Genomic DNA, 25196 nt, shown 5'->3' with positions numbered 1-25196 from the left:
CCAGCACCTTTTTTTTTCCCAAAGAAAACTTTTAATTTCAACAAGACGGGAAGCTGCACAAAGAGAGCTACCACGAGTTTCTTTAGAACAACAGCTTAAATCTACACCAGGAACTGTGGAGTAGGGGTTCTCCTTCTGAGAAACAGCCTGGCCACAGGGGCTTGGCCTTGCAAAGGCCACCACCCTGCACCTGGTAGCTCTGTCCTAGACCAGGACATGAGCTCTCCTTCCCTTCACGACAGCAAAGCAGCATTTGAAGGAGGTGGGTAGGAAACTTGAAAACAATCCACCCCTGGAGAACAGGACTTGCCTTCTTCAGAGTGTTGTTTCTTCCAGTGCAGCCAGATGTGTTTGAAGACAGCAGTGGGAGCCTCTTGCAGCTCACACATCAGTCTGACCCAAAGCCAGAGCCAAGTGGGTCAGGGAAACCTGCCCTGGTCACCCCCTCGGTGGCTCCAGCCTTCCCAGCTCTTGGCAGGGATCACTCCTGCCTTTCAGGGTGACAAATGCCCCCTAAAAAAGCATCCCATGAGGGACAGCAAGGTGCAAACTCTCACTCCCCTGCCTTGCTCTGCCACGACCACCCATCCCTGGGGCTGAGTCAGTGCAGAGCCCAGAGCCTGCTGTGGAGTCAGGCCTGGGGTTACGAGCTCAGGGCTGTGCTGGCAGCTCCCTTCTCATTTTAACCACCTCTCCCCAGTGCTGAAACAGGAGCTGTGTCACTGCAGAGCCCATCTGTCCCAGGGCAGCGAGCTGCACAGCTGCCTTTCAGCCGGGGGCTCATTCAGGTGGGCAGAGTACCTCACCTCCCATATATTTGACATTAAAAGGGCTCATCTCAGCATCCTTCAGCACAACAGAAATGTGACTATGGCCTCTGCCTGTTTCCAGGCTGCAGGATGTCAATCACTGAGGGCCAGAAAGTGGCCAGAGCTTTTTCCTTGGACAAGGAAGCACATTCCTCTCCCAGCTGAAGCAGCATCTTTCCAGCACGGAACAGGCACCAGAGGTAAGGGAGAAGAGGCTGCCTAAGAAACAGAGGCAAAACCTTCAGGGTTTTGCTCAGCTCTGAGCTGGAAAGATGCCTCAAATCTCAAGGAAGAAAAGAAACAACTGGAGCTTCTATTTCAAATCACCCTAAAGGAAAAAAAACCCAAAACAAACAAAAAAAAAAAAAAAACCCACCAAAAATATTCAGGTAAACAGGAAAGAAGGCGGAAAAAAAATACTCAACCCCAAACACTAAGACTCCAGTCGGCATTTGCAGCCATCCAAGCAGACAGCAAGGGCAGTGAGGATGGAGTCCAGCAGTGCCACACTGCCACCCCAGGGCCTGCAGCTCCCCAGTGTCCCATCCTTGTCACCATCTCAGTGCCGGGCCACCCCCACAGCAGGGGACGAGGAGCCTCCTGCCCCCGCTGCCCATCTGCCACCACTTGTCCCCCCGCCCGGGCACTGCCCTTCAGTTGTCTCCTGCCTGCACGTACTCCTCGGTGGCCTTGGAGAGGGTGCTGAGGTACTGCCAGCTCAGGGCTGCCAGGAGCATGGCACAGGACAGGTAGATGGGGGAGTAGTGGTGGCGGGAGGCCATGGGGCTGCCGGGCAGGCTGACGGCACGGATGGAGGCGACGACCTGCTGCGTCTTGTTGGACGAGGGGTCCGTGCTCGGGATCTTCTGGTAGATCTGGAGGAGGAGGGAGGAGGAGTTACGGCTCCCACAGGAAGTTTAGGAGGAGAGTGGGACGAGGCTGAAGTTTTAAGGGCTAAAAGTGACCTCGGTGGTGGAGTGCCACGAATGACTGGATGGGTCCGGGGCCATCTCCCTTGGGAAGTGCACTAAGCCAAGCTGCCTCCTGAGGGCACCCCATGATGGGACATGGACCACACGGCCTGGGACACAATCCCTCAAGCCCCAGGGGTGTTACTGGGACCGGTGGTGTTACTGGGATCAGGGGTTCTCACCCTGCAATCCTCACTCGCTGTGCAGCCCACCTGAAAGCAGTGAGAACATTCCTGCCTGGAAACAGCCACCTCATCACCTGATCCTGTGGCATTTGGGGTTTTCTTCTCATGGCCTCTGAGTTACTCCTCTGCAGGAGTCTGAGCAAGGTGGGCACAAGCAGAGACCCTCTCCTGGGTTAAAGCCCTGCAGTGTCACTGTCCCTTGCCATGGGATCGACCAGTTCCCAAGAGCAGCTCTAATAACCCATGGCTTGGGTCTCCCTGCTGCAGAAATGAAGCCTTTTTATTTAACAGCCCTCACTGGAATTCGGTTTTGGGGAGGGGGGTGGTTTTTTCCCATGAAACCACCCACGAGCTGGTTGACTCCATGTGAACTTTTAATCTCCACAGGACCCTGAAGTAAGGAGGAAGTTACATGGTCCCCTGGAGACAACTTTTCTCCAGGCTGAGCCCCTTTCCCAGCTCCCTCAGCCACTCCTTCCCCAGCTTCTTCCCTCAGACCCTTCCCCAGCTCCATTCGCTTCTCTAAACATGCTCCAGCCTTTCAGTGTCCCTCATGCTGTGTGTGGCCCAGAACTGACCCCAGAACTGGGCCAAGGGGATGGGCACTGCCCTGGTCCTGCTGGACACACTACTGCTGGTCCAGCCACTGGCCCCAGCCCTGCTTCTCAACACAGACCCAGACCCAGGGTCGTTCAAGGGAACACACCAAGCACAGTTTGGGCCAGACCAAAACCACATCGGGGTCACCACACCCCACCACCACTGAGCCAAGGATGGAAGGAACAGATCCCCGTGTACTCCCAATTCCACCCCAAGACCAGGGACAGGAACAGCCAGAAATGGCTCAAAGCCAACTGCTGAGCCTACCTCTTCCACATACTGGTACACGATGGCTTTGACAGCTTGGATGTTTGTGGCATCCATCATGAGGGTGACGGCCTGGCCCTTGCGGATCTTCACCACCCCCCTGAACACTTGCTGGTTGTTGTAGCAGGCAGCCAGCGTGGCAATGGCCATCACCTGAGGGGACACAGGAACTTGCAACTGCAAGGAACTTGCCAAAGGATCACCCTGTCCACAGTGACATCCATGGAGTGGAGCCACCATCTCAACAACAGCAGAAATGGCAGGAGCCAAGAAATAAGCAAAAAACCAACAAGACAGAACCTCCTCCAACTCCAGCTCCTCACCAGCTGGGCTGCAGAGGATGAGGAACCACTTGGAAGCTCAGCTCACCTGGGGGATAGCGCAGAAGTTGAAGACACTTTGGTTTTTGAGGCGGGACAGGTAGGTGAGGACGTCGGGGACGTGGTGGAGGGCGTTGGTGATGAGCTCATTGAGGCACTGCACGGCCATGTCGATGTTCTCTGGCTTGGCAAAGTCCGAGAGCTTCTTGGCATATCTGCTCCAAACCTAAGCACCAAGATTAATGTTTGTGAGCTGGAGGGGGCATTGATGTCACCAGAGACACACCAGGTCTGGGAGAGCAACAAGAACCACAAAAAAACCCCACACAACAGCCTCGGAGCATCGCTGGGGTAAAGGAAAGCAGGAAGGTCAGGTTGTGGAGACGTGACAATGGCCTTGGAGTACACAAAGAGATGGTAAAGGAGGAGGGTGCAGCTCATCTCCACATCTTTCCTAGGGAGGGCAAGGAAGAGGTGAGTCACACATCAAGAAATACCCTGTGAGACAGCTGAGCCACATGGAAAAGGGGGAGAAAAATTTTTGGACATCATGTCAGGCACAGGTAGAGCTGATATTGCTTTTGTGAGCAGACCAGGTACCCTCCTGGGATCTCAGCCAGTCTTATCCTCCCTCACTCCTCGAGAAAACCTAGCAGAGGGGAGCAAGAGCTGCCTAAGTAGCCCCTGGCAGTGTGTGGTGACATCACCTTGTCCCCACATCTGTACCCAGAGGGCTGCAGACAGATGTCAGCCAGCTGTCATCAGAACTGTCATTACCAAGAAGATGTGCAGCCAACAGTAGCAATTTTATGAGTTTTTTCCTCACCTCTCTGGGCCAGAACTCCCTTCCCTCCAGCTGGTCCTCCAGATAGTCACGGATGATGTTGGTTTTCTGTAGGAAGAGGCCCATGGAGTTTGCCAGATCTGTGTCCTGCCCCACGATGGAATCTTCCAGCTCTGATGCAGAGAAGAGACGGGAAAGGCCAATCCCCACCAGCCCAGCAACGTAGTGACAATACTGCCAAGGAGGTGCCAAGTTGGGAAAGAAAACAAGATAAAAGGAGCAGTTACAAAGAGCTGCCTGTTTGCCACAGACAGATTTATGAAAAGCAACTGACAGTTCATTTGATGCAAGTTCTCCCTGGTCTCAGCTTTCCCATGAAAATGTACAATTTTTCCCAACAAGGATGCTGGCTCCTCCTTCCATAGAGACAAGGTGGACCCCACCTGGAAGTGTTCAAAAAAACCTGTGGATGTGTTAAAAAAAAACACTTGGGGACATGGTTCTGTGGTGGCCTTGGCAGGGCTGATAGAATGGTTTGGCTTAATGATCTCAGAGGGCTTTTCCAACCTAAACTCCATGACCCTACTCAGGCTCAGTCCATTCCTCTGGGCTGACTCACCTTATCCCACTCACGCTCAGAATCCACCTTTTTCTCCAAGAACTCTGCCATCCCAACGCCCATCTTGTGACAAATATCCGAAATCACATCCTGGTAGACCTTGGACAGGTTTCTGAACTCCATGGAGATCTGCAGTGTGGTAAAAACAGAAATAAGAGTGCTCAGGAAGGAAAAAAAAAAAAAAAAAAAAAGCAGCACAGCTCAACATTTATTAAAAATCAGAAAAATACTGTTTACCAGGCTCTAATCCTGTCCTGGCTGGAGATCTGGGACAACTCCCTCAACCTGAGCTGTTTCAAGGTCCTTGGAGCTCAGGCTTAGCCTGTTCCCAGTCTAAACAGGATGGTCTCTGGCAGGAGATCAGACACAGCAAAATCTTTGGGAAGGCTCTGTGGCCTTGGACTGGTATCATCTGGGAGCTGCAGGACAAAACTGACTGCACTTGGTACACGGAGCTGTTTTCCTCTGTAATCTGAGAGCATTCCACCACACCAGCCATGGGAAAAGACCCATGGGAGGTTTCTAGAGCTCTGCTCTCCCCAGCCCTCTCCAGCTCTAGCTTCACAGGGCTCATTTGGCACAACTGGAAAGGCATCAAGCACTGAGGGAAGTGTGAAATCCTGCTACCGCATGTCCACTGATTATGGAAGCACAGAATGGGCTGGGTTGGAAATGACCTTGAAGATCTTCTAGTTGCAAACCCCCTGCTATGGGCAGGGTCACCTGCAGTGTCTCCATCAGTCTTACACTGAAAAAAAAATATTAAAAAGTGCATCCTCCTTTTCCCAAAACTGTGGAGCACCATGTTTTACCGTGCTAAGCTTTATTCTCCATCAGTGGGTGACAGCAGCCAGCCCAGGGTTGGTGTGCAATAAGGGTTTGTCTGTAAAATAAATGTATCCACTCTGCTGCTGTCTCTGTGGCTTCAGTCCCCTACACAGAGGAGCACAGCCTGCAAATGCACCTCTAGGAAACATTATTAGAAGTTTTTTACTGTAAGAGTGGTGAGGCACTGGCTGAGCATGCCCAGAGAAGTTGTGAATGCCCCCCAAAAAATTCAGGGTCAGGACAGGGCTTTGAGCAACCTGGTCTAGTGGAAGATGTCCCTGCCATGGCAGGAAATTGAATGGGATGAGCTTTTATGGTCCCACCCAACCCAGTAATTTCATGGTTCTACAATTTTATGATTATTAGAATCATACCTGAGCACGGATTGCCTCACATAAATAACACATACACCAAGAGAGAAAAGCAAAGTGCCACAAACACCTTCTCAAAAGCTCCTCTAAAGCCAAGCCACTGACATACCTACGGTATCCCTACACACCCAGAATCCCAACACAGACATCCCTTATTGCACTCCACCCTCTGACAGGCCACAGCCATGGTCACCCCAAACCTGAGCATCAAAACTCACAACACTCCTCAGTTCTGCAAACAACTACCCCATTCCCACTGCTAGGGAAAGCCTGAAAAGGGTAGAATAAACTAAAAATGGTAAAAACTTGAACAAAACAGGACATCCTCTGAAAATGAGATGCTCCTCACCAGAACTATTACATTTTTTCTTAAACAGAGCAAAGAAAAAACCCCTAAAAATCAACTCAATAACAAAAAAAATCAAGACAATATTGTTACTAATAACAGTGAGGGTGTTTTCTGTCATGTATCATGGAATTATGGAATGGTTTGGATGAGAAGGGACCTTAAAGCTCATCTCATTCCATCCTCTGTCCTACCTGAGGGCAGGGACACCTCCCACTGTGCACACAGGCAATTCAGCGTGTTGGGTAACAACCCCAAATCTCTCCCCACGAGTCAATGGTCATCTGCTCTTCCAGCAGAGGAGGCAAAAAGCCACTTTCCAGGGCTGGCACTGTTCCACAGCCAGAGCCCCTCTCCCTCACATCGCTGCACAGTGTTGGAATTTCTCACCCCAGCTTGGCACCCAGCCCCACAGGCAGGTGCTGGAGCCCTTGGGAAGATCTGTGGCACTGAACAAGCTCTAGGAAATATTAGTGGAGACAACCAGACACCCAGAGGGGCCACAAGGAGCAAGGAGGAGGCTGCCTTACCGTTGGGAAGTCTTCCAGCACCTGCCTGTCCTTCTCCTTACTCTCTGTGTACTTCCAGTCTGGCTGGTAGAGATAGGAGTGGAACTCGTGCAGCATCGGGACCTTGACATCCAAAGGGATGCTCATGTCATCCTCTACAGTGTCCAGGGCACGGAGAACTAGGTAGAATATACAGACTGCATGTCTGGGAGGGGAGAAAAAACAGTAATCCCTTACTTGGGAGTGCCTAGGAGCCAGGACAAGCAGCTGGGATTAACCACAGAGCCTTCAGCATGTCACACACTGGCACTGCCAGGTGCCTTTGGGAGATACCAGCCAGGTTAGGAAATCCAGGATTTTCCCTCATGAGAACTACAGCATGATTTTGGGGTCTCTAAGATGTATATCAGGGAAGGGTCAGGCCTGTGAGCTCCCTGAGCAGGGAAGATCCAACCCTGCAAGCAAGGCCAGAACTCACCTGGACCCAGAGGACAGAGCCTGAGTCAGCTTATGGGGAAAAGCAAATGTCAAACAGGAAAGGGGGGCAAAACCCAGGTGTGTTTTCCCCATCACTCCCCCTTCTCTGCACCTTTTACCCTGTTGGGGAGGAATAAAGGGGTCACACCGTGCAACAGTAACATTAGGACTGGCAGAAAGAGCCAAAATCACCCTGTATTTTGTATCTCCAGGAACAAGACACTGGAGGCAGCCCATGTGTCCCAGCATCCCAGCAGGAAGCAGCTGGAGAGCCACCTCCCCCCTCCTGCCCCCACCACCCCTGCCTTCCCTATCCCTGCTTCCTTCCCCATCCCTGCCTCCACATTTCTGCAGCTGAAGAGAAATTTAAAAAAAAAAAAAAAAAAACCAAAAACAAGTCCTGATGGCAAGAAATGCTGTTTGCAACTCCAGGATTTATATAAAATAATCCCAAGATCTCCATGAGCACAGGGATATATGCCAATGAGATGAGGCAATTGTTTAACAAATGGGAAATAGCTTGGTCTGCTTAAATGCTAATTACCAGGTGACAGTGCCATACTCCTGGAATGACAATGTGCAAGCAGTGATTAAGCATCCAGGGAAAACTGACTTGCTCTTAGAGCCAGTACTGTTAAATTTGGCTATTTTTCCTCGATTAGAAGGGTATTTAACACCTCTGTCAGACCACATGAGCAGCTCTCTCGTGCTCCTGCTCCCCTGCACATGATTGAGTTTTTCCATTCCAGCCGGGCTGCAAATGTTCATCCAACAGGATGCAAGTGCCCAAAGCTCCAACCTGCTTCCAGGAGCTACCAAGAAAGGCAGAGCAGAACCTGGAAATGCCATCCCAGAGGCACCTCTCACATGGGCATCGTGCCCAGGAAAGAGCCAGCAGTAATTCCAGAACCCAGCAGAGTTAAAACACTTAATTAAACCCAATTCTGCATCCACACTGTACCTGCCTCCCTAACTTCCATCACACACTGAATTTAGACCCATGGCACAAATGGAAGCAGATATTTGCAAATAATAAGTGTGGGTCTTCCAGAGCTCAAGCTCCAGCCCTGTCCTGGGTGCAGCTCGCTCCTGCCAGGTGAGGAGGTCTCATTTCTCCTTGCCAGGACATACAGCCTGTGCTGAGCCCTCAGGAACAGATCCTGAAGAATTCCAGAGACAGGCAGGACCATGGAACTGGCAGCAGAGAGGCAGGAGCATCCCTCTTCTCCTCTCCATCACCAGGAGAGGAGCTATGAGCTTGGATCATAAATCTTTTCTACCACCAGCAGTTAGGATGCTGTTGGCTCAGCTGCAGATGAAACTGCAGTTTTGAGCCTCCCACCTTCCCAAAAAACACCCTAACCATGGAGCAATGAGCTGGACAGGGCTCTGGCCAGCAAAACAGGTGGTTTATGGGGTCAAAAAAAAAAAAACAGAGAGAAGGAACCAGACATTTCAGCTCAACTATCAATACCCTGTCTGGCCAGGGAAGCAATGCTCCAAGCACTCCTCCAGAAGTTCCCCATTTTCCAGCAGCCCTTCTGGGATGCCTGTCTGTAACCACTGGGGCTCAGCTGGACTCCTTGATGGGGTCAACAACAATGCAAGCACTTTTTTTGATCCAGCAAAATGAATTCCTTCTGTAAGGCTGTGGGTCTACCTATTTCTCTATCCTCCCTATTTTGTATTTCCCTTGTTTGTCCCTGAAGTCTCCAGTGGAACTCCTGGGCTTTGAAAATTAGTCTCTCCTGATCCACTACTGAGCCAGCTGTAATCCAACCACCACCCACAACCGTGGGTTGCAGAGATCAGGCATGAGAATTTTTAGGATGCCAGGCAGAAGTTTCTGTGCCCTGAAGGGTGATCTTGATGCCAGCAGGCTGCAGGGCAAGGATTAAAGGACCAAAAAGACAGACAAATAAAACTGCAGGAAGTTTGAGACAAGCACAGGGCACACACATTGCTAACAGGTTTCATAGTGTTTTCCTATTTTTTTTTCTTAATTCCTGCACAGAAAAAGCACTGAAAATAAAAAGCTTAATTCTTGGCCCTACTTGTACTTTTCCATGCAATTCCAGCCAAACCACTGAACTTCTCTGCCTTTCCTGTCAACCAGGCTGCAAACACCATTTCATAAACACTGGACACAGCTATGGGGCACCATCCAAAATGCCAAACCAGCGCTCAGAAACCCCACAGACCACCCGGTGTTCAGGGTGGTGCCTGCAACTGCTCAGATCAGAGCCATCAGATGTGTCTGGAACAATTTCCAGAACCCCTAAATTTGATCATCAACCCGTTTTGGGATTAATTGGGGATTTAAAAACTGAAATCAATAATTGTCAAATGAGTATAAGGAATTACATGGAGAATAATCACATGGCATGAGGCCCCCTGGGCAGCTGAGCTTTACATCCTCTGTTACTATTCCCGTCTGAAGCTTTTCTGCACATGGCAGCAAAATCTACACAGCAAAAAATGAGTGTGCAACAAACCCCCTGTGACAACTGCACAGGTTTTGAGGCAGCTGCTTCCAAAAGCATCTCCCAGGCAAGGCCTAGACCCTTGGTCAGTCCCAGGTTTTTCCTCACTTCATCCCTCCAGCCTTTGTCCAGTGCCAGCCTTGGCACTGCCAGGACACATTCCCAGGGTGTGACACACGGCACACTGCCAGGCCCTGTGTTTAACAGTCTGCTGGCCAGGAGGCTCAGCCCAGAAACCCAGTCTGGGGGGGAATGTGGCGCAGAGGAGGGATGTGCTACAACCAGCTGGGACGTGAAAAGCCCCACGTCCTGCTGCACGGGGTGGGGCTGAGCTGAGCGAGTCCAGTCAGCTCCTGATGGGAGCGGGAGCGTGTCCCAGCAGCTCCACTAGAGAAAAAATGCAGTTTGGGGATCCTGCATGGGCCCAGCTCTGGTATTGGGGGGCATCACACCCACCAGCTCCTGGGGAGACCTGAAATTAGGGGGCTGAGCTCCCAGGGATCCCCAGTGTTGGGGTGGCATTGTACCCACCACCTCCCAGGGAGGAGAATTACCCCCACCATCTCCAGGAAATTCCCAGTGTCGGGGAGGAGGGGGGAAAGCTGTACCCACCCCTTCCCAAGGATCCCCAGTGCTGGGATGCCACCCCACCTCCCACCCCCCAAGGATGCCCAGTGCCTCCCGGTGTCCCCCCGCTCACCTCAGCTCTCCATCCAGCGCCTGGATGACGGCGGCGAAGCTGCGGCTGGTCTGGTTGAGGTAGCGGTAGCAGGTTCGGAGGCCACATCCCAGCGAGTCCTGCGGGCACAGCGGGCCGGGGGCCGCGGGTTGGAGGCGGGGGGCGGCGGGCGGCGGGGCCGGGGGCGCGGCGGGGGCTCCGCAGCGCTGCTGCTGCTGTTGCTGCTGCTGTCCCCGCCGCCGGCCCGCTGCCCGCGGGGCTTTCCGCGGCGGGGACACGGTCAGAGTCCGCCGGAGCACGGACACGGCCCGGGAGGCGGCCGCCATGGGGGCGGCGGCGGCGGGGGGCGGCGGGGGGCTGCGGCCGCTCCGCCCCGGCCCCAAACCCGCCCCTTAACCCGCCCCGTCCCGGCTCCGCGGCCCCGCACGGCCCGACACGCTGCCATGTACGGACAGCGCCGGGGCTCCGGGGATGCGCGCTCCGGCACCGAGCAACGCAAGGGATGCTCGGAGCTGGTGGGATGCAGGCGGGTACGGGCGTGCAGCGAGAAATGCATGGGAAGCCTGAAATGTCAGTGGGATGTTGGTAGGATACCGGCACTGAGCAATGCAAGGGATGCCCGGAGCCGCGGGATGCTCGGGTAGCACCGGGGCTCTGCGATGTCCGGCACTGATACCGGCACCGAGCAATGCAAGGGATGCCCGGAGCCGGTGGGAAGCTCGCAGGGTACCGGCACCGAGCAGTGCAGGGATGATTGGAGCCGGTGGGATGCACCTATCTACAGCATGCCCGGAACCGGTGGAATGCCCGGAACCGGTGGGATGCACGCACGGTACGGGCAATGCAATAGGATGCCCGGGGCCGGTGCAACCGGGAAGCACCGAGGTGCACACAAGGCGCACAAAGCCGGGCAGGTCCTATACACGCTGGATATGGGATGGTCACCCATGGCAACACTGTGTCCGCTTCCGGACATGACAGTGCCCCCCACCTCCTCCTCCTCCTCCTCCCGTGTCCCGCTCCCCACCGGGAGCACCGCGCACCGGCGACAGCGAAGCGCATCCCGCCGCCCGCGCATCCCTCGCCGCTCACCGTGTCCATCCGCGGCATGACGGTGCGGTAGCCGCCCATCTTGAAGCGCAGCAGGTTGTAGATGTCCTCGGGGTGGCCCAGCCATTTCCGCAGCAGCTCCATGGGGGCCGCGCTCAGACCCCACCGCCGCCGCCGCACGGTCCCGCCGCCCCCCCCACCCGCCGCTTAACCGGGCACGGGCGGGGCCGCTCCAGCCCCGCCCCGCAGCCAATCACAGCGCTCCGCACATCGCTCGGTGGGGCGGGCGCGGCGCCGATTGGCCAAGGGGCGCTCGCACCAGGGCAGCGCCAGCCAATAGGGAGGCGGCGCGGCTGGTGTGACGGCCGGCGGCGGGCGCTGATTGGCGGAGGCGCGCGTCGGCACAGGCGGAGCGGGAAGGAGTCGGCGGCCCCGGACTCCCTCGCGGGAGCCTGAGGGGAGCGGAGCTGCCATGGAGGCACCGGAGGGTTGGCGTGGGAAGGGAGCTTGAAAACCTTCCAGTTCCAACCCCCTGCCACGGCAGGGACACCTTCCACTATCGCAGGTTGCTCCAAGCCCCGTCCAGCCTGGCCTTGGACACTTCCTGGGATGGAGAAGCCACAGCTTCTGTGGGATTTCCATCGCAGCCCCCACCTCCTCCTCACAGGGAAGAATTCCTTCCCGGTATCCCATCTAACCCCGTGCTCTGGCAGTAGGAAGCCGTTCCCCCTTGTCCAAGGTCCATCTCCATCCCTCTTGAGCCCCTTTAGGCACCAAAAGGGGCTCAGGTCTCCCTGGAGCCTTCTCCAAGCTGGGCACCCCCAGCTCTGAGCCTGTCTCCAGCCCTTAGAGCACCTCCGTGGCCTCCTCTGGATTTGCTTCAACAGTCCACATCCTTCCTGTGCTGACAACCCAACACATACCCAGCTCCATCCTCATCCTTCAAACTACAAGATTCAGCTTTTGGGGTGCTTTTTTGGGAGTGGTTTTTTTGGGCTTTGATCATCCTTGTGGGTCCCTTCCAACTCAGGATATTCTAGGATTCTTTGTTTTGGACGGGCACTTGGCCAGCACTCTGCAGAAGGGACATTAACCACCTTCTTTGGCCCCATAACCCCATTAATTGGTTTATTTTGCAATCTTTTAACGTGCAGCTACTCAAAGGTGTTGCAGTTCACAGGGGAGAGACTGTGCAAGTCTTACCAAGGAATCAGCTGCCTACAACAGGTGTTTACCTCCAGCATTCCCAGCTGATTTGCAATCCATTTTTAAATCCATTAATGAGACCACTTAGACAGCTAAGGAAAGTCTTTAGTACCACCCTCAATAAGCAGCACCAAAGAAGTAGCTGTTAACCAATTCCAGGCAGCTGGAACTTCCATGTACAGCCCAGTTTTTAACCAAGAAACTGCCTGAAAAGACACACTTGAGATGAACATCACTGAGTCTAATTCCAGCTTTTATTTTTTTGCTCAGGTCAACAACTTATTATTAAAATAAAATCAAATCCAGGGAGAGAGGACAGCAACAGTTCCCACCTAGTGTATAGAGACACAGCACTATTTCTAAACCTTTCTGCTTCCAGGTTTCCTTGGAGATCCTGAGTTTTATGCACACTGTCACACACTGTATTTTTGTTTAATTTTACAGCTAGATCTGGAATTGGCAGTTTGCCACACAGCTGAAACCTGTGGGTGCAGAGATGAGCTCCACCAAGGACTGCTGACGTATATTTTGTACACGTTGACATGGAAGGAGGGAGCTGTCAGATCTGACACAGGGAACAGCCCCTCAGGTTTAACCACACCCAGTCACAGCCCAGCACACAAAGGCAGGATTATTTAATTCCTAATAATCAAGCTCTTTAGGGAGAGGGATATCCTCTGTTTTGCTGACTCCTCCAGGCTCAAGGGACAGGGTCACTTCAGACCACAGCAATCCCCTGCTTAACCATTTACACTTCACACCCACTGCCACCTGAACAGGGTGACCAATGCACCTCAAACTTGGTCAAACTCTTAACACTGTTGTGCCATTGTGACAGAAAAAAAAAAAAAACATGGACAACCACTTTTTCCTTTCTGCAGCAACTCAGGGGACCTGGGACCTCCACTGAGCGCTTAACTCTGCCAGCTCCCTAAGGACCAAACTCAACAGCCTAAAAGAAACCACAGAGACCTTCTAGGACAACGAAGAGCATGGATCAGAGACCACCCAGCACCCTGCAGGACAGGTCACTCAGTGACTGGGGAAGGGTCCCCATCCCCTGGCAGCACCGCAGGCTGGCACTGAGGGCACCACCACGTAAGTCTCTTGAAGCCACCCGAGGGTCCAAAAGTGCCCTTCATGAGGGGATGCCCCTGGGGACACTGCTCCTTCTGGTACACCTGGGGGTGCAGCCCATGGCCACGCAGTTTGTTGTGCAGCCACTCAGAGCTGAACTGAACGGCGCAGTCCAGCAGACGCTCCAGATCTGAGCGAGCCAAGAGGGAGCCTGGTGTTAGCGGGTGGATCCTGGCCAGGTACAGGATCTCGTTCTTAATGATGTTCCCTGGAAGGGGTCAGAAAAAAGGAGACAGCAAGGATATTTCTAATCAAGGTAATGCAGGTTGCTTGCTCCATCCTGTGATTTCTGCCTCAAGGATCACAGCCAGCAATACCATTCCCTGTACCAGAAGTGGCATCCAAAGAGTGGACGTAGAGCTGGGATCAGACTGGAAGTGGTTCTCTTCCCTCTGCCATTGTTACACACCTTGAAGATGATCACATGCCCTCAACTGGATCAACCAGAAGCTTTTAAACTAAAGAGAAAGCTGCCCAGACATGCACTTCTGCATCTGTAGACATCCCACCCACCTTCCTCCATTTCTCCTTCTGCCCCTTTTCCCTGGAACTCACCCAGCCCTGAAAAATATCTTTGGTTTAGGAGGGTGTAGCAGACGGGATCGGGTGCACAGAGGGCACGCAGCGCCCGGCCACGGTGGAATTCCACAGACAGGATGTCAGAAGCAGGATCAGCCCTTGGAGAGGAGCACCAGAGCATCCGGCAGTTGTAGAAAACAAGGAAGCCTCCACTCTCAAAGTGCAGAACCAGCCTGGGAGAAGCAGGGAAGTTGGAGTCTCCCATCAGAAACATCTCTGAACTCTTTGTTATACTCTGTAGCTGGCCACTGTCTCAAGGCAAGGTGGCATCTTTAACAACTGCAGCCATGAAGCTTGATGGTGAACCCACACAGCTGGTGGAAAATTTTTCCTTCTGCTGCCCTGTGACTTGTTTGACAAAGCCTTCAGCAGGGCAGTCCACAAATCAGAGAAATGAATGTTAAAAATAGCACAAAAAACTGTCTAAAAATATTTGTATGGAAATAAATTCATTCTTCAAAAAAAAAAAAAATCATAGAACCATAGAATGGTTTGGGTTGGAAAAGAATCCAAAGATCATCTTGGGCCACCCTCTGCCATGGACAGGGACACTTTCCCCCACCCCAGGTTCCTCCAAGCCAGGTCCAGCCTGATCTCTGACACTTCCAGGGATGAGGCAGCCACAGCTTCTTTGGGAAGCTGTTCCCCCTTGCTCTGCACAATTCCAGTGGGATATAGGATGCAAACCATAGCCATGTTCTCAATTCACTGCTGCCTTCAACAGCATCACTCCAGCCTGTGATTCCAGATGTATACAACATTTGCTATTTATCCAAGATTTTTTAAAAAAGACATAATTGGGGAAACTGTCATTTTTAGGGCATGATTCAGCCTGGCATCCTAAAACTTCTCTCTTCAATACAAAAATCTTAGCAGAGCTCATACTATAATCCCCAGACAACTGCATCCTCCAATTCCACTGTGGTTGAACACACCCTACATTCACTCATACCTTAAAAATTACCAGAGAAAATCAAGGTTTGGAGCATTCCCACACTGATTTGGTTTGAGAGAAAAGAGAAGAGGAAATACCTGGGCACAGGATCCTTCCAGTCCCCCCTTTTATTTGCTCTGCTTGCCCTCGAGAACTCGTTTGCTCGGACGCTGCCGAACATGCCAAAGTGGATGCGCAGCCAAGTGCCCCGACCCTCTGCTGCCTCTGGGGCTTCAGATTTTGAGTGCTGGGCTTCCTGTAGCTCCTCATCCTGGGAGTGGGGATGTGGAGCACCATCCTGGGCAGGACAGTGTGCCCCACAAGCAGCCTCTCCTTGTGCAGTTGGTCCAACGGGACCTTCAGCTGCCACAAATACCAGGTACAAGTTCTTCCCATGAACCTGAGAAAAGAGGTGGGATGTACTGATGAGCCATAAAGGGTCATAACATTCTAGAAAGACCTGGGTTCAAATGGACCTTAAAGCTCATCTCATTCCAATCCCCCAGACACAGGCAGGGACAACCTCCACTAGACCAGGCTGCTCAGCCCTCATCCAACCTGATTTTGAACACTTCCAGGGACAAAATCTCTACCTGTTTCCATACAAGTGACTTATTTTCTACAATCTTTATTAGAGGGCACATCAGCCCACCCTGACCATGGGATTCATCAGCATCCAAACCATTCCCATGCTTGCAGATTCCTTTCTTTGCCTGCCTGAATCCCTCCCAGGGGCTCCCATTAGGCCCACCAGGACAGACACTCAGGGGTTTCAAATTTGTCATCATTGCTCCTGACTCATCTTCCCTCTTTGTGTTGGGTGCACTTTGTGCTTTTAATTTTGCCCCCCCACCTTTAACCAGAGGTGAGGCTGCACCAGGGTTTGGCCAGTCAGGTCCAAATCATCATCTGAGGGTGTCAGGCCAGTGAAGCCCCAGCAGGACTGACCCAGTGTGACTTCTGACAAGTACCCACAGCACAGACATCTCAACTTAGCCAGGTCAAACCCTCAGGGAAACATTCACAGGTTCTGCACCTTCTGTCACCCAGCTGTGGGACAATGGTGATTTCTGCACTCAGACTTGTCATGGATCTGTAAATTCAACTCACCTGGGAGTCCTGGAGCCTCAGGGCATTCAGGTCATTCACACTGAGCTTCCGGCTGCTTCCCCCCACCTTGGCCACCACTTGGCCCACAAAAGGGGAGGTCAGCAGCTGGAACTTCCTCACTGATGGGCCCTCTGGCATCTCCAGCAGTTGCAGAGGGATTAGCAGGTCCTTGTCACACTCTGCCCTAGACTTGAAGGGAAGCTGCAACTCAGAAATACACAAAACATTCTTCTTATTTTCCTCCTTAAGTTGCTGTGGCAAAGTCCATGAAGGTAAATAGGACCTGGGTGGTGGAGGAGTTTCCATCCTAGCAGATATGTGTAATTTAATCCAACACAGCCCTGAACAACATACTCCAATGGCAGTTTTCACGCTACAAGTGGGAATTTGGCCTGGGGAATCTCCCCAAGTCCTTTTTTCCTGGGGCAGTGGGAGGTTTCCCTGCCAACATCATGGGGGTTGGAAGCAGATGATCTTTAAGGTCCCTTCAACCCATTCCAGTCTGTAATTTTATGATTAGTGACCCATCTTTTTCCCAATACACCATGGGAAGTGCTTCTCCCATGGAAAGATCAGGCCTGGAATTAGAAGATCCCCACCCCTTGCTTTACCCATTGCTTGCCCCACTGACTGCAATGGCACGAACCAGTTGGGGAGCATTCCTACACTCTGCTAACAGCATCTGGGAGCAGAAGGCTCTGGGTGAGGGGGAGATAAAGCAGCACCATCCTGCAGCTCCTTCCAGGAAGTCACACCAATACATAAGGAGTTATTTCTGTCATTTGCATTAATTCTGAGGACTTCTGCAGGCTGTGGGTGTACAAGGAAAGCTCAGCTTGGCTTTCATCCCACAGCACCAGTTCTCCCTGCAGACTAATCCCAGAGACCAGCACTGATCAGAGGTTCAGCTTCAAGTTCCACAGCACTCAGTACAGGGCTCTGAGGCACCTGGCACAGCTCTGAGACAGTTTGATGAGAAAATCAACAACAATCCTAGTGGTTTGCCACCAGAAGAGCCATTCCCACCTCATGCCAGACATTCCTGTGCTGCAGCACAAACCAAATCCCTTTTGGAAGGGCTCAAGAGGAAAACATATTAGGGAACATTAATTTAATGTCTTAGATCCACATACAGATATTAAGTGGTCATCAAAACTAGATTTAGCATGGGTAAAAGACTGAGCTTTAGTCCTCTGCCTTCAAGGGCACATGATGATTACTCACAGGCCTCCTCCAGTTTAATCAAAAAAATCTGCATATTATATTGATCAAGAGACAGCTAAACAGATGCTTCTGCTGCCAAAGGCACCAGCAGCAGTTTGGATCCCTGGAAATAGCTGAGCACAGGTCATCCAAGGAGTCTACCCTGACTATCCAGGCACTGGCTTCACATCAGGCAGCACAGATTGAGCACCAGCACAGCCCTGTGAGCCCAGAGCTCATATCCCAGGGAAGTTCATCACCTGCAGAACTCTGACTGCTGCTAAGTCAGTTCTCCACAGCTCCTTGTGAGAGACTGGAAGTGGTGGGAGCTCTGTAAGGTATTAATGCTCACACTGCCCTAGCTGTCTGACAGCAAAGAAGCACTCCTCAAAAGGGAAGACTGCCCTGCTCCCCAGCACATCAGAACCACCAGCATCTGCCATCCTTATCCCATGTACCTGATTCCCTTATCTCCATGTACCTCCTTATTTCACATTTTTACTCTAGACCCACTTTAGTCTCATCTGCAGCACTCCCCCCTCTAAGGAAGAAAAGGAGGAAAACCATCCCCAGCCCTCTGCAGGGCACAACACCCATCTCATCATGAGCATGACACCTGAGCTGGTACCTCTGCAGGTGTGGGGCAGGGAACCAGGCCTCCAGGACAAATCCTCCCCCTGTATGGGCTCATTCCCAGTCCTTGTGCCCAGACAAAAAGCCCAGCATCCACAGCAGAACAGAGCAAGGACAAGGCTCATGCAGCTCCCCCCAGCTCTGCCTGCACCCTGGTATTGCAGGATGGCTCCCTGTGACCTTACACCCCTGGGCAAGGCTCCTGCAGGGACCTCAAGGCACAGCTCTGACCCTCCACATGCTGTCAGTGGGGGTACAGAGCTCTCCATTTCTCACATTCAGCCAAGCATCAATTTGCAGCCATCCCCAGAAAACAGGCCCCGAGTTCTCACTCACATCACCCCAGGGCAGTGAAGGCACCCACTGCTTTTCTCCCAGGCCCCACATTCCTGCATCCAGCTCTCATCCACTGCTCTCCCCAGGCCCACCCTGTGCATCCATTTGGGGAGCAGGCTGGGCAGCCTTCCCCCCTACTTCATTACCTCCCCTTTACTCCTCACAGCCCTTCCTCTACCCCCAGCCACGTCCCACAGCACCTGCACCTCAACAGGACCTCGCACAGCCAAACCCCTTTCATCCACTTCTTTTTATAAGGCAGGAAGATCCTCCCTCTCGCCCAAAAAAGCAGGAGAGCTCCCCAATTGGCTGCTGGGGGAGGGATGGGCGGGTCAGATTGGCTGCACTCACCCCAGTACGGGTCAGTAAACTGGTGGCTCCGAGGAGGCTGTGCCCTGCAGAGTGGGAGGTGGCTGAGTGTGGGAATCCAGGGCTTCCCTCTGGCTGCCCTGGCAGGTCTGGGACCCTGGCAGGGGGTCAGGAATCCCCCTGGACAGAGCCCCGAGAGACACTGTCTGTGATCTCTGTCCATGGAGAGGCGTTTTCAATCTTACAGGATGAATTACAAGCTTTGAGTGTTTGATAAGAGTAATAATTAAGTGTGACACGGGTGCAAAAGTAAAATTTTAGGTTTCTAGATTAGGGGTTCAAAGGGGACAAGATGGAGGAAATTGGGTGTGTCTTGTCCTTTTTCTCCTTCTTCATGCCCTCCATGTTTCACTGTGTTGTTGGCATTTTTCTATTGGTTTAGGCTGGGGACACACTGTTCAACGTAGGTGATAGATATTGGCACATTATTGTAAATATAGTACACGTAGTTTCTGGTATTTAATGTTTGTACCATCCCACTGAGGGGCAGAGCCCCACACGCTGCCCTGCAGGACAGAGCTGCGGCAGGGCAGCAGAACATGTTAGAGATAAACACAATAAACAACCTTGAAACCAGCACAGACGAATTATGGCTTCTTCTTTGGCAACGGGGCAGAAAGACAGAGACTTTCTACAATCTCGGAATCACCAATACCCACAGATTCCGACAGCTGAGCTTACTGACAGCCTCATTGCTGCTCCAGGCTGTTGTTGTCTCTGAGTTCAGCTGGAAGCATTCAGGCTGAACAAGATCTACCGAGTAAAACGCAGTGAGGAGATATAAAAGCTGAAGTCATGATGGTTTTTAAGTGTCCCCAAGGGTTTCCCCCCTCTCTGCTGTGTTCGGGTGTTACCAATATTGGAGATTTTCCTTATTTATATTAAAGTCATAGTCACAGACTGGTTTGGGTTTGAAGGGACCTTAGAGATCATACAGTTCTGCCTCTCTGCCATGGGAAGGGACAATTTTTACTAGACCAAGTGGCTCCAAGCCCTGTGTCACTGCTGAGTTTTTCATGCTGTGTTGGCAATCCCAAATCCTCTGTATGGGAGGGGGCTGTGTGTGACTCTGGGGCTTGGGAACAACATTGGTTTTCCTGCAATGACTCATTGCTTGGGAATTCCCAGGTCTAGGCAATTAATTTACCAAATATTTTGATTCTCTTTAATAATCTAATATTTATTAAATATGAATTTTATATAGGACAAGGAGTAATAGGTGCAAGTTGAAGGAGGGGAAATTTAGATTAGATATTAGGAAGAAATTATTAACTTTGAGGGTGGTGAGACACTGGAACAGGTTACCAAAGGTGGCTGTGGCTGCCCCATCCCTGGAAGTGTCAAAGGCCAGGTTCAATAAGGCCTTGAACGACCTGGTCTAGTGGAAGGTGTCCCTGCCCCTGGCAGGAGGTAGGACTAGATGAGCTTTAAGGTCCCTTTCAACACCTTAACATTCTATGATTTGGGAAAACATTTCCACCATGAGGAGTGTTTTCAGACACTGAACAGGAACCCAGAGAGGTGGTGAGATTTCCATCCTGGGGTATGTTCAAAACTTGACTGAACAGGTCTCTGAGAAACCTGATCTCATCTTTTCTGACTTTAAATTCCCTGTAATTTTTTCATTGGGAGCTCTCTGGGACAGGACCCACTTCACCATTTCTTTTCCCAGGTGCACTTCATGTTTTCAGTATTTCATCATTTACCCCCTGCCCTCTCCAAGAAGCCTACAAAGGAAGACAGAATCAAGCAGAAACCTTCTGGTTTTATTATCATTGTTTTATTTCCATTAGTTCTAAAGGTGTAGAAGTTACATGGATTGGTAGCCATACTACTTCATAATAGATATTTTTTTACATCTTTAAATAATTACAGCTTGTTCAGTTGGTTGGTTTCCCTCTCCCCCTTACAAATAAGTGTCTGTTTCCATGAGACCTTCCCAAATGACCTGGGAAGCTTCAAACTTTATACATGGGGAGAAAAAAAAGGCAAAACAAAACACCACCCCTGACATAGTCACAGCTTCAATATTACATTGAGAGTTGTTGATTGGTTCAAAGTTCCCTTGCAGTATTCCTGAGCTCCTCCTGATTGCACCCTCTCCATCCAAGCCCAAAAGAATGCAGGTGGTCTGTGGATCTTGTCTGATCAATTTACAAAGAATAACTGAAGTGAATTGAGATACTGCACTTCCACAAAGAGCAAAGACATTTAGAAGTGGTTAAATGACCTTTCTTGGCTCCCTATCCTGGTTCTCATCTGCCCATCTCACTTTGGTGGCCACTGCCAGTGCCAAGGTCTGATTTGACACAACCAAACTGTAACCCTTTTCAAACCCTAGCTGTAAACCCTTCAGCATCAAAATTTTCCTGACTAGGGATGGTATTAAGGGGAACAAATCCCACAAATGCAGTTTTAAATGTGCTGAGGTGTTTTGCAGGAGTGGGCCCTTCCCTCTTGCTCCTCAGAGAAATGATAGTTCTCGATTCTGTATTTGTGTAGGACCTGGTATGAATCTCATTAGGTTCTCCAGAAATAAAAGAAATAATAAAACTATAATAATGGGTCTCTAATAATTGTATCTAATTACCAAAGCAGGCTCTAATTGCCTTCCCCATCACAGGCAGGAAAGCAGAGCTCAGGTAGAACCTGGAATTTTGTAATTGGTTCCTCTTGCTGGAAGGAGCCGAGTGTCCTGAAAATGGTGGCACTTTAATCCTCTTGTCCTGTGAGTATCCCTTGGTCTGTTACTTCTGGAATTTGCCATCCTGCAGGGGCCATCCCAGCTCCTGCCTGCAAGACGTGGCTCTGAGGGATTCCTGGGCTTCAGCCTCCCACAATGACTCTACATGGGAATCCCCAAATGTGAGTAATTAATTTGCCAGTGATTCTTGGAAAAAACATTTCCAGCATGAGGGTGGTCAAACACTGGAATAGGAACCCAGAGAAATGGTGGGATTTCCATCCTTGAGAATATTCAAAAGTTGCCTGAACAGGGATTTGAGAGACCTGATCTCATCCCTTCTAAGTTAATTATTTTGTAATCTGATCATTAGAAGCTCTGAAGAAGGGGACCCATCAATTATGGTGTGTTTGTACCTCACCAGAAATGGTGATGATGCATCTGAGATCAGTCTCTCACCATCCTGATATCAGCACTGGCCTGAGAAAAACAAAATCTCCTGGGCCAACAGCAGCTCTACAACAGTTTTGGATGATTGAAAAGAACCACAGAACCTGGTGTATCCAAACTTCTGCTTCTGGTACAGAAAGGGGGATAAAAGAGCTAATTTCTACGCCTAAGGAGTTGTCCTCTACCTCTAAAGCTGTCCTCACAGCCCCCAGAGCTTCACCTTTTGAAAGCAGATATCTTGTTCTGTTATCAGGGACTTGTAAACACTCCTCACTCTGTTTCAAGAATTGTTTTTCAGGCTTTGAGGAAGGCTAAAATCCAGTTCATAAATCTCTACCAAGGAGACATAGGCAGATATGTTCTGCAGGGATTTTTCCTTCTGGCATTATAAGCAGAGTTGTTTCTGAATGGGTTTTAAGGGCAGGAGAAAAATTCCACTGGGGAATTTGGTTTTGAGGGAAGGAGGAGGAGCACAGCAATAGGGAAGGGAAGGTAGAACCAGTGTGAGCCTCCAGATGCAAGGAGAGGTGGGGGTGTGGTTGGTCTGGACTTTTAATCCTCATCAGGAGGCTCCACTCCCTCTTGGGCTTTCCAGGGTATTTCTGGATATCTCAAAAGTTGGCATGAGCCACGTGGCATTTTGTGGTGCAGGCTGCTGTGTTATGACCAGGAATTCACAGCCAGATCCCAGGAGAGCTCAACTGCCATTTACAAAGGGATTTACTTCAAGGAGGAGTTTGGCTAAAGATCTTCCTGCCAATGGAGAAACACCTTGTGTTTTCACCTCAAATTAATATTTTTCAGTGCTACTTCTGGCTTCTTCTCTAAAGCCTAGCAGGTCTGAACAAAATCATAGAATTTAATTTCTTTCTATTCATGTTTCATGAATATCTTTCTCTCATCTGTAATTAGCACTAATGAGGCTAAACACTGCATTAGCTCCACAAAACAGTGGGAACTGGTGCAAACACCACCCAGCTGTTCCCATGGCAGCATTGCCATGGTGTTTTTCTTTAGGGAGTGTGGAGGCTCTGTCACCCTTACGAAACCCTGCAAATCTGAGCTTTGGAGAGAACGAGGAATCCAGGAAGGTCCAGAACTCTCCAGTCATGACCTGTCCAGTTGAATCCTTCTCTTTAGAGAAGCTTTTACAACACAGGGAGGAACAGGGTGAGTTCAAACAAAGACAACACAATGCCATTCTTTTGCTTCAAACCTGTCCGTGGCTCTCCTCTTCACCAAGCCATGTGGCTCAGTTTGCGTGGAAGAACACTCCTTGTGGAGTGGGAGGCAGAGGATGGCACATTTGGGAGGGCTGCACAATCCCCTTTAGAGATTTTTCACTTGATAGTTCTGTACTCGAGTTCTGGATGCAGGGGGAAACGAGAGGAGCTGGGAAGGCAAGAATGGTAACAGAGCTTGGGAGCAGACAGGAACCAGAGTGAAGAATCTTGCAGGATGAGGTCTCCCAGGAACTCCAAGCGTGGACAGGCAAAGCTGTCCTTCCTTGGAAATGTGGATGCAAACACCATGGGAAGCATCTGGTGAAGCACTTGGACTGCCCAGGGGAGCTGTGGTGTCTGCCTGCTGGAGTTTGAGTTTGTTAAACCAGAGGCAGAACAGTCAGGGCTGGATTAGGTGGGACTGATCCCTTTAGGAAAAGGGAATGAGTCCTGCTCTTAGCATCTCTTCCAACTCCATGTGCCAGGATTCCCTGGTAGCTGAGAGCCTTATGGGCAAGCAAACTGTCGAGTCTTGTTTAATGGAGTTGTGCTTCTCTTGCAGGCAAGCAAGTCTGTGTACATGCTTGATAAGGAAAATGACCCCTGCCACCTCCAGTGGGGGCTGAAGCCACTGCTTGTTGCAAAAAGTGAAATCCTAAAGGATTAGATGTGGGAAATGGTCACGAGCCAGCTGTTAGGGGGAAAGTGGGCACTCACAGTACAGCCAAAAATAAGTGACAGTCAGATTTCATCAGTGGCATCCAAACCAACATAAAAATAGGCAAAATAATTAAATTATCTGTCTGAAAAGAAGTGGCCCAGCAGTGTTAGAAGAGCATCTTTCACTTGCTGTGCTCTTGAATCATCTCTAAACCTGTCTTGTCGCTATCCATCAGGGAAGAGCCCAGCCATTTCCTCCAGGATCTGATGACCAGCATGGATCTCATCTACCTTCTTCCAAAATCCTTCTTTGACTTTGGACAGACCTACTCCAGGCTCAGCCAACAACCTTTTGGAAACACAGTCCCATGATTTCGTAGTGATAAATAGGAAAGGAGTTTCTATTAAATACGGACATTCATGAGCTTTCCAGACCATCTAGAAAAATGAACAAAATTCTCTACATGTGTGAGCTGAGGAAGGAGATATCTCTTTTTTTCTATGTCCTACATCATATCAAATCCATTAAAGCCACTAAAGAATCTCGAGTGAAGTCTATTCAGCAAACTGTCCTGGAACTGGCTCCTTTTGGTGGAAGATCACTGAATTTGGGTCATGAGAAGACAATGGCATTTTCTTCTGTTCAGGAAAAGAATGGGTGGTGACAGAAGAAGTGTCTCTGTTCCACCATCGTCTGAGTCTCAAAATGCCAGATATTGTTAAATAAAACTTAAGAACTGTGTCTGTCTCCATGTTTTTGGCTGTTTCAAAGTAAGTGGTGACAGTCAAGTAGAGATGCTCATTTAAAGTGGGAAAAAAAGGCTTCAAATCCTTGAGTTACTCTGAGATTTGAGTCTTCTCTGTTCATTTCATAAGAGCTCCCCTACACTTCGGATAAGTTCTTTTTGCCTCTTTGCTGGAACATCACACAAGGGGAGAGAAGGCAGGAGAGCAGGGGAGGTGGAGACAAAATTGACTTGAGGATTACGTGGCGTCTTCTTCATCTCTCAAGCGGATCAGCCTGGAGTTCATAGGGAAGGGGCCAGGTTATGCAGTAATGATGTCCCCATGGTTCTCAGCCAGGACCAGGCTGTTCCAGGAGTCCTGTTTGGAGCTGGTTTGGGGAGACTGGCTCATGGCTGACTGGTAAGCCTGGGGGGAAAGCTTCAGAGCTGAGATCGCAGGGTGAATGGATGATCCATGTCCGGACATGGCAGAGACTGAGAATGCCTATGGAAAAAGGAGAATGCTGTGGAAAAAAGCTTCAAACCTTAGAGGACCATGTGAATCCATTTAGTGTGGGCTGGTGCTGTTGTAAAAATGTGTCTGGGTTTGCTGCAGGGCTGGAGATTGCAGCCTATGTGGGATACCTTGG

At 50.8% G+C, this 25196-nt stretch overlaps 3 protein-coding genes across 8 annotated transcripts in view; all 3 read right to left on the bottom strand.

The window, feature by feature from the left end:
• Positions 1 to 8: 8 nt before the first annotated feature.
• Positions 9 to 11520, bottom strand: FDFT1 (farnesyl-diphosphate farnesyltransferase 1). Of its 2 annotated transcripts, XM_002186764.7 has the most exons (8): positions 11341 to 11520; positions 10270 to 10367; positions 6631 to 6814; positions 4556 to 4684; positions 3979 to 4170; positions 3202 to 3378; positions 2833 to 2985; positions 9 to 1684 (listed from the first exon to the last, which is right to left on the bottom strand). In XM_002186764.7, the coding sequence occupies exons 1-8, from the start codon at positions 11440 to 11442 to the stop codon at positions 1463 to 1465; spliced, it is 1257 nt and encodes a 418-aa protein (XP_002186800.4). In that variant the 5' UTR covers positions 11443 to 11520; the 3' UTR covers positions 9 to 1462. The 2 variants fall into 2 exon arrangements, with proteins under 2 accessions (XP_002186800.4, XP_072782370.1); XM_072926269.1 differs by lacking the exon at positions 6631 to 6814 and having other exon boundaries at positions 11341 to 11512.
• A 1223-nt stretch (positions 11521 to 12743) lies between these two features.
• On the bottom strand, positions 12744 to 16711 carry NEIL2 (nei like DNA glycosylase 2). Its single transcript, XM_012572938.5, has 4 exons — positions 16265 to 16711; positions 15253 to 15554; positions 14197 to 14393; positions 12744 to 13849 (listed from the first exon to the last, which is right to left on the bottom strand). Exons 1-4 carry the CDS (start codon positions 16568 to 16570, stop codon positions 13533 to 13535), a joined length of 1122 nt encoding a protein of 373 aa, XP_012428392.4. The 5' UTR covers positions 16571 to 16711; the 3' UTR covers positions 12744 to 13532.
• A 3852-nt stretch (positions 16712 to 20563) lies between these two features.
• The window catches only part of GATA4 (GATA binding protein 4), a 28177-nt gene continuing 23544 nt past the window's right edge, over positions 20564 to 25196 (bottom strand). For all 5 annotated transcript variants that reach the window (XM_072926273.1, XM_072926272.1, XM_072926271.1 and 2 more), the window contains one exon: positions 20564 to 25051. In XM_072926273.1, the coding sequence (XP_072782374.1) occupies positions 24869 to 25051 (183 nt within the window). In that variant the 3' untranslated portion in view covers positions 20564 to 24868. The remainder of the gene's footprint in view (positions 25052 to 25196) is intronic.

The sequence above is a fragment of the Taeniopygia guttata genome, chromosome 3 (genome assembly GCF_048771995.1).
Source record: "Taeniopygia guttata chromosome 3, bTaeGut7.mat, whole genome shotgun sequence".
NCBI classification, from domain to species: Eukaryota; Metazoa; Chordata; class Aves; order Passeriformes; family Estrildidae; genus Taeniopygia; species Taeniopygia guttata.
The sequence above is the reverse complement of the archived record's forward strand: the minus strand, read 5'-3'. Positions and strand labels throughout refer to the sequence as shown.

Bases quoted from the DNA above. Each gene is read 5' to 3' on its own strand.
- FDFT1 (XM_002186764.7), bottom strand. From the start codon at position 11,442: ATGGAGCTGCTGCGGAAATGGCTGGGCCACCCCGAGGACATCTACAAC. The intron at 6,815-10,269 runs GTGAGCGGGGGG...CTCCCCTCCCAG, and splicing joins GCGCTGGATGGAGAGCTGAG to ACATGCAGTCTGTATATTCT. The intron at 4,171-4,555 runs GTGAGTCAGCCC...CCTCCTTGGCAG, and splicing joins CTGAGCGTGAGTGGGATAAG to TATTGTCACTACGTTGCTGG.
- NEIL2 (XM_012572938.5), bottom strand. From the start codon at position 16,570: ATGGAAACTCCTCCACCACCCAGGTCCTATTTACCTTCATGGACTTTG. The intron at 15,555-16,264 runs GTGAGTTGAATT...CTCTTTTCTCAG, and splicing joins TGAGGCTCCAGGACTCCCAG to GTTCATGGGAAGAACTTGTA. The intron at 13,850-14,196 runs GTGAGTTCCAGG...GACCCCTTCCAG, and splicing joins AAGATATTTTTCAGGGCTGG to GGAACATCATTAAGAACGAG.